Here is an 8970-nt window from a genome sequence, read left to right as displayed (position 1 = left end):
ATATTAAAATAACTTTATTACCACTTATTTCGATAAAATGCATGTAGCCTACTCCAATAATTGCACATTTTACTCGTATAAGTTTTTTCAAACTTATCAATACCCTTCAAATCTCTGCTCAAAAGACATAGCATAAAAATGTATGTACTAGGTAATCACTGAATAATGAAAGAAAATATAAATAAAGAAAAAACTTGTATGGTGATTATTATTGAACGTGAAATACGATGGGAGATTTTAAGCATTTTCTTTATCAGCCACTAGAGGGCAGCACGATTTAGTTTTTCCTTCAACTCACAACAGACTTCGTGTCAAGTGTCATCAGAAAAAATGAAATCACTGCGTCAGACTAGGTAATCTTTTACACATTTATTTGGGGAAAAACAGAGGAATCAATTAACTGCAAATAAATATATTATATATTAAAAAAAAACTATCCATTTGGAAAACATTCTGGTAAATTAGAAATATTTTTGCAAGTATTTTAAGGAGAATGTATTTCAGACTTTACTGTCAATCATTTTACTTGATGGTCATCTCAGTTCAAACAAAAGTTCAGCACCACATGTGTGTGAGAGTGTGTCTCACAGTTTGGCGGAAACAGTAAATGAAGTGTTCAGCAGCAGGGTCTGAATCTCTTCTGTTCTCCCACAGCTCTCTGACCCTAGTCTGGCCTGGGCCGGTGCTCCGTTAGGACTCTCTTTCATCCTTCTTATTCTCTCTGGTGTCATGAAGATGGATCAAATGAAAACACAAAAACACCCTCTTTGCCCCCAACCTGCCCTGTTCGACTGACGGCAACAGGTTTAAGCATGGAGCAGTGACTACTTCAAGACTCAAAATGTGCGTGGACTGACACACACACACACACACAGAGAAAAAAACGCAAAACTCTCACACAGATGGCCCGTCTAAACGCAAATGCTGTCTAACCCCAGCCCCCTGTGGTCATGGTAGGGACCAGATTGCCAGTAAAGAGGTGGATGCTTCATGGCTCAGCTATTTGCTGGGTAAAGGGAAAGGATTGCAGTCTTACCTCAGACCTTTAAAACATTACGTTGCTTTAGTTGGGGTGAAGGCTGCTCTATTAACAAATGTCAGGATCACACAAAGGACAAAGCAAAGCAACAATAAACATAACCACAGACCACAGTTCTTAGAAATGCAACTAAACATGTTTGCTTTCCATCACTTGTTATACAGACCGCGTAGAGAGAGAAAACTCGAGATTCCAACCTCAACCACACTGAAATGTCAAGTGAAATCTGTTAAATACAGTGCTTGCCAGAGCAAACACATGGCTAGAATACAGGAGAAATGACTTCATATTTGGATCATACACTGCTTGCATGATTGCAAACGATATGTAATATGGATGGCAGGGACTGTTTATCAGTGATCATTTATTTATTTGAAACCAAGCATGCCATTTTTAAAAATATATATATTTCTGTCAATTTTTTTTCCAATCTTAAACATGAATTTAGAAATGATCTCTATATATTAAAAATTATGATTATTGCTATTTTTTAAATTATATGTTGATACTGACACTAATAATATAATATAATATAATATAATATAATATAATATAATATAATATAATATAATATAATATAATATAATATAATATAATATAATACTGTTCAAAAGTTTGGGGTCAGCAAGACATTTTTTTAAAGAAATTAATACTTTTATTCAGCAAGGACACATTAAATTGATCATAAAGTAATTTATAATGTTACAAAAGATTTCGATTTCAAATAAATGTTGTCTTTTGAACTTTCTTTTCATACCCTGAAAAGTGTATCACTGTTTCCAAAAAAAAAAAAAATATATATATATATATATATATATATATATATATATATATATATATATATATATATATATATATATAAAGCAGCACAACAGTTTTCAACATTTATAATATTGGTAATAAGAAATGTTTTTGAGCAGCATATCAGCATATTAAAATGATTTCTAAAGAATCACATGACACTAAAGACTGGAGTAATGGCTGTTCAAAATTCAGCTTTGCAATCACAGGAATAAAATAGATTTTGAAATATATTAAATCAGAAAACAGCCATTTAAAATTGTCATAATATTTCACAATATTACTGTTTTTACTGTATTTTTGATCAGCCTTGGTTACATAAAGACTCCAAACTTTTAAGCTCTATATTATCTATAATATTGTATAATGGGTATTGAACCAATATATAAAACACATATTGTGTAAAACTGCAATTTTAGAAATTGTCATCATCAATTGAATCATTTATTCAAACATCGTGTGGGTCTGTTTACACAGCATTTTTAAAATGAGCCATGTTTTATTTATCATATGAATTATTCAGACAATTAAGATGCTAATGAGTTCAGACTAATTTGGTGTTAAAATGAATGACAGCATGTTTATGTGTTTGTTCTACGAGAGCTTGTACGCACGAGAGGTGTTGAAGAAAGCACTGCTTAAGTCAGGGTGTTTCACAGCAGTGTGAGAGAAATCCCTGGCTGTGTCCACAGTCGCTACACACGTCCATAACGCAGACTGCGGAGCACCAGGGTAGAGCACGGTCCATACCGATTGGGGTACAAGTTCCCACCAAAAAACGTTTAATAAAAAAAAAGGAAAAAAAAAGGAAAAGTGAAAATGGGTGTTTTGGGGATAAAAGAAGCTAAAAAGGATCCGGACAACTTTCCTGTGTGGGTGTTCATTTTATATTTTACAGACAATGTTCCTTTAAAAGCCAGCACCTGGAAATCCCATTAGATGTGCATATAAAATCCCCCATGATTAATAGTATATGAGGCAGGGCTGGGTTGGGGGGTACCAACATGTGGACCGCAGGACTCCTCCTCTGCAAGCTCACGTTACACTCCATAAACTTGCTACTCTTTCCCACCTAAGCGTTTAAAAAGGAGGAGGGACTGCTTGTCAGGAATGCCTCAGAACTGTGAAAAGAGCGTGTAGAGCTGAGAGTGGATGTAGTGGGTCAGCCTGAAAGCTGAATGAGAGACTAAGAGCGTGTGAGCTGATGTGTTACACCAAAGTGAAGGAAAGGCCGCTGCAGGAAGGTGTCTGCTTTCATACTTCTGCTTATTGATTTTGCAAAGGTGGACTCTGAGGTGTTTGTGTGCACATGCTGAAGTGGATATTTCCCAGGTTGACTTGCACCAGACCCAAAAAGCTGCATCTCTGAGGACACCCACTCTACGCTGCGTGCTCTTCGGCATGGATCAGCCAGCCAGCAGTTGCATGCGGAGCCCTCACACGGGCGGCGCTCTTTGGGGCTGCGTCAGAAGCCCCCATTCGGGAGGGTCCGGAGCCGGGCTGCAGCCCTACCAGCAGGCCCCGTTCGCCCTGCACCAGAAGCACGATTTCCTGGCCTACACAGACTTCTCCAGCTCCTGCCTGGTGCCGGCGCCGCACGCTTATCCTCGCGAGGACAGACTGTATCCGGAGACGCACGGCGGGTACCAGCGGACAGAGTGGCAGTTCTCTCCCTGTGAACCCAGAGGCAGAGGGCAGGAGCCATGCCAGGGGGCAGCAGAAGCAGTGGGAGCTGAAATGGACAGTGCAGGGGGAGACAGGCTGCCTGGAGCAGTCACAGCATGTCTAGAGGGAGAATATTCACCTCAAAGTGTGCCAGTGGTCGACACAGAGAAAAAAAGCTCCAAGCGGAAAAGAGAAATCACAGGTGAGTCATTTAGGCAAGAGTGAATGAGATATGACGTGATGGCTGAAGTGATTTACTCTGGATCATGGGAACATTCTCATTTCTTGACACATTATGTAAAACATTGAACTCAGTATCTAAAATCAATGTAAGGGTTGGTAGGGTTGTGCCGACATTGTATCTGAGTTTGTGCAAAAATGAAAATTCATTTACTCAACCTTCATGTCATTTCAAACCTGTATGACTTTCTTTCCCCTGTGAATAGATAGATATTTTGAAAAATGTATTTGTTGGTATAATGAAAGTCAATAGGGGTCCAAAACAACACTGGACTTTCATTGTATGGGCAAAAACACTTTTCCAAACTATATTCTTTTGTGTTTTACTGAATAAAGAGATATATACAGGTTTTGGACGACATGAGGGTGAGTAAACAGTGACAGGATTTTCATTTTGGATTGTTCTTTAAGGATGTAATAGATTTTACCACAGATATTCTATTTAAAACTCCTCACAGCAAGCATGCACATGAAGGATGACCCTTAACACATTATTCTATGCATATTATTCTGCAGTTGTTTCCTTCAATTGTTGGAGGCTCTTAGGTAAAGTTCAGCTTTATAGTGTTTGCTGTTGTATCTTTTTGGCGGTTTTGACATTCAGTAACATCTGTCACACTTTCTCAACCCAGATCTGATTTTCTAAAACATTTATTTTGATTATAAAGGATCAAAAATATGCAAATCAACTAAAAAAATCCAATTTAATGGTAATGAACTGTTTATAAATCAGATTTTGCAGATTTCTGATCTGTGTTATGAATCTCCTCAAGTCAGTCTAATGGCACCTCCGAAGGACAGATGCGCAAAAACTTAATCCAGCATCCTATGTGCCTAGTATCAGAAGTGTCATATTACTGAAATATTTGATCATAGATCTTTTTTTATTATTAAAATGGCCTTTAGCACCGCAGTAGTATACTGTGTATAGGTTTTGAGCTAGTGTTTTGACAAAATACTCATATTCACCCATTGTAATATCTTAAATTTTAGGTTTTCTACAATAATTATGTCTATAAATGATTAAATCTGCATAATTGTAGTAATGAACACTCCCCATACTTGCAATTTCACGTTATTCGGAAAGGCGGAAAAGTGAACCTCAGTGTTTGTGGGACATCTGGTGCATTAATTTAATCTCTCAGCCTGTGGAAACTAAGACAGCTTTGCTTTTCTGGGATCAACGAAAACCTCTTGAAGATAAATACATTTCTCCAATAGTGCTTTGTATAGCACTGGCCAAAACAGCAAGACAATATACGTTATGAGTGGCGTTTAAAAACGATCAGCTCAAATCCATCACCAGGCCCTCTACAACAATGCATCCAGGCCTCATAGTCTAATGTGGGGAATAAATATACCCTTTCCTTCTCTGAGTTACCTTAATGTAACCCTACATCACTTGCGGTCGAAACAAGCCAGACCACGTCTGTAATATAACTTGCCTGCGATCCCACTTCTACATTCTTATCCATTGACATTTTCCTGTCGTTAAGCAGTAACAGGATCTCCACAGAACACATTCTCCATTTGACTGGAGAGAAATTCACCATCATGAAAATATTCATCACTGAGGCGGAGGTTCAAGCGTGCATTAATATGGCCGAATTTGTTGTAAAATGTTTGGGTAAATGATAGAACGGCACAAGGTGTGAAAGTTTTGGCGGAATATGATAATCAAATCTGGAAGTGATTATGTTTTCACCATTTTTTTTTTTTTTACCTGAAATGACAAGCAGACGTTCATGATTGCATAAAATTGTAAACAGATGTGATATTTGCTCCCAAAATGAATTCGGAATCACGAAGGATGTGCTCATCATTTTTCTTTTTCTTACATCACAAGTCTGCAGTTTAGTGCAGTTTAGGGAATATGATAATATAATGTAAGAATTTAATAATATGAATTGAGCAAACTTGATACAAACATAGATAAATACATATATGTCTGAATGGACATATTTCACTTTTTACTGCTCTCCTGTCAGTTGTCTTTTCAACATTTAAGCATCAGTATGTGTTGAGCAAGTTTACAGACAGCACTTTAACTTAGTTTGGTAACCAATAACTGATGTAAAATTAAGCTTGTCAACTCATTTAGACTTCATTTGGACAAATGACTTTAGCGCCTTCTACATAAAATGCCAAATGCCCACCAGACACCCCACCGAGGGGAGGTTGCTCCCTTGTTTATGGGCTTTTGCTGGGGAAATTTATTGGAGTCTGTTTTTTTGGAGCACGCACATACACACAGTGCCAGGTGTTTCTCCCCCAACCTGCCACCACCTTTCCATTTACTACCCTCGGCAGTGCATTTAAATGAACAAGACTTTAATGACGATAATATCGCGCCTTCTAAAAGGAACAGAGGCTACAGGTTGCCATATGTGAGAAAGTACTTGTCTCACTTTCCCACTCACATCTGGCAGTTCAGTCCGTTTCATTGTCTGGCCAGGATCTGGCAAGCACGAAGCACAAATTTTCACATTGACAAATTAAAGTCATTTCGCAGAAATTGCATCAGCTTTCTTTCAGTGCTACCGGTTCTAAAATAGAGTGTACAAGGGTTCACAAGGTCGGAATAACTAATTAAACGTACACAAAACTGTGTAACGTAAATCATTATAGTTGCATATAACTCTTAAAAGAGTGCATTTTGAAAGAAAGACACAAATTCACACACACTCTTAGACTTCATTCAAGTCTTTGTTCTTTTGTTAGCGGATTTAACAATGTTCCGGTGAATTCCTTGCTAACTTGAGTCCTCTGTGGTCAGTTGCAGCCTTGACAACCCCCAAACTCCCAGCATGCTTTAACTGGGGCTCAAGCACCCTGTGATCTGAACTGAGCCCTGTACAAATGTGTGCCCTGTGTGGCCCACAAAACGGCTTGTAACCATGTTTTAATGCAGACAGAGTTTTAAACTTAACATGCATGAAAACACACACCCCTCCTGGGGGAACTGAACTTTGGTGTTGCGTTTGAGTTCTTTCTTTAAAGGAATAGTTGGAAATTCTGTCATTATTTACTCACTTTCATGCGTACCCAAATCTGTGGAACACAAAAGAAGATATTTTGAAGAATGTTGCAACTGTTTTTATCTGTACAATGACAGTCAATAGTGTCTAAAACTACATTGGACCTTCACTGTATGGACAAAAAACAAGACATTTTTCAAAATGTCGTCTTTTGTGTTCCACAGAAGAAAGCCTTTGTTTTTTTAATGGTGAACTATCCCTTTAAGTAAACTTTTTATGAATGTTTGCTTTCAAAAATGATTTAACTGCTATAGATCACAAAACTAATGCTAACTAGTCTCATTTTCCTTTGTATCCTCCAGATATTCAGGACTCAAGCTTCAAGGCAGACTCGAACTGCAAGGCTAGAAAGGAACGAACAGCCTTTACCAAAGAGCAACTCCGGGAGCTGGAAGCCGAGTTCACCCACCACAACTACTTGACACGCCTGCGCCGCTACGAGATCGCTGTCAACCTTGACCTCACTGAGAGACAGGTACGATAGATACATCACTTCATAATATTGGTATTTTTGGCTGAAAACAGCAAAGACAACACTCATTCGTCAAGTCTAAATATGTGAAATATGATTGACAATACTGACACAGAGCCATCATCCCATCAATCCTTGATTTTGGACTAGGACGCTTTTTTTTTTTTTTTTCTTTCTTTTTAAGTTCAGACCACACTTAGCTTGGTCCTTGATGGTTTTCCCAGGCCCAGTCCCAAACACATGCCAGATCCCAGCACAACTCTGGGCTTCTCCCGAATCCCTTTGCAACTCTTTTCCACTTTTTCCGATGCATCCTACATATCTTGGCCGCCTGCCACACTTTTCTTTCAAAAATGAGTGGCAGACAGATTCAGTCAAGAAGGAGCATGTAAAAATAGTGTGGGAACAGATGGTTTCCACGGAGAGAGAGATGCACAGGGGTCACAGACTTGTGTTCCTCAGAGCTTAGCCTTCAGAAATAATGTCACAAATCTCTTGATTTGCTGGCTGCAGAATTATTTTGAATCACTCAAGAGAGTGCACATTTGTTCTCAAAATCATTTCCAGACAGTTTTAATGCATCAACGTTTTTTATTCACAGGTTAAAGTGTGGTTTCAAAACAGACGGATGAAGTGGAAGAGAGTGAAAGGAGGACAACCCGCATCTCCTCATGACCTTGAAGCAGATGAAATGGACTCCGCCGCCTCGCCCAGCTCTGAGTAAAACTCTGATCTAGACGTTTGCTCATATTTACAGTCACCCAACTCACTTCGGCAATACGCACGGTCCAATTTTTCACTAGTCCTTCCACGTATCCCGTTACACTGCTTCATGGACAAAAGCGTCCGTGCTTCCTGTTGCTCTCTTCGCTCAGATGACTAATTATCAACAGAGCTTCAACTGCTTGGAAGCACCATCCACTTTCAGTCCACATGTTTCACTTTCATTCTTAAACAGATCGAGTGAAATCAGAGGCCTATAAAAACCCAATTACTCATGTGTAAAAACAATTTATATTAACTGTTCAAACCCTGGTTTAATAGCTTTGACCTCCAGCCATGACGGCATGATATAGGTCTTTCACACTGTGGTGGTGGTGGTGGTGACTGAAGCCTGATCAGAACCACCTGTGAAGCTCCACAGATCTCCACAGATTAGGATCACGCCAAACCACCAAAGCATCGATATCACATGTCTTTCTTTTTTTTACCCTAAACTGTGTTGTCAGGTTGCTCTTAGAATAAATCATTTCCCTTATTTTGTACCTTTCTTTTTTATATGAAATTAATAAAGCACAGATGTTACTTAAAAATGAGAAAAAAAAAGAATAAATTTGAAAACTAAGAAAAAACTAATTGTGATTTTTTTTTTTTTTCTTCTGATCTCATTTGAATTTTAATGATTTTATACTGACACCTGCTGGCGTGGAGGCAGCTTTATGCAAAAGCAGATGTAAATTGATCAACACAAATCAATTCTGTGTGATTTTTAAACTACTGTATAGGTTTTCATGACATGAATACATTTGAAATAGATTTATAGGTTGTTTCATACCCATAAATGGTCACCCAAAAAATGAAAATTCTGTTGCATTTACAAACCAGATATTCTGAAGAAAGTTTCAATTGTTTTTGTCTTTAAAATGAAAGTCAATCAGGGTCCAAAACAATGTGTATGGACGTAAGAAAATGGCATTGAGTATGAAACAGAATCT

General features: G+C 38.2%; 1 protein-coding gene across 1 annotated transcript; it reads left to right on the top strand.

Moving 5' to 3' along the window:
- Positions 1 to 2989: 2989 nt before the first annotated feature.
- meox1 (mesenchyme homeobox 1) lies at positions 2990 to 8548 on the top strand. Its single transcript, XM_067369795.1, has 3 exons — positions 2990 to 3707; positions 7086 to 7258; positions 7857 to 8548. The coding sequence occupies exons 1-3, from the start codon at positions 3242 to 3244 to the stop codon at positions 7977 to 7979; spliced, it is 762 nt and encodes a 253-aa protein (XP_067225896.1). The 5' UTR covers positions 2990 to 3241; the 3' UTR covers positions 7980 to 8548.
- The last annotated feature ends 422 nt before the right edge of the window (positions 8549 to 8970 follow it).

The sequence above is a fragment of the Chanodichthys erythropterus genome, chromosome 19 (assembly GCF_024489055.1).
Source record: "Chanodichthys erythropterus isolate Z2021 chromosome 19, ASM2448905v1, whole genome shotgun sequence".
In the NCBI taxonomy this organism is placed as follows: Eukaryota; Metazoa; Chordata; class Actinopteri; order Cypriniformes; family Xenocyprididae; genus Chanodichthys; species Chanodichthys erythropterus.
Note: the sequence above shows the minus strand (reverse complement) of the source record. Positions and strands in the feature narration are given on the sequence as shown.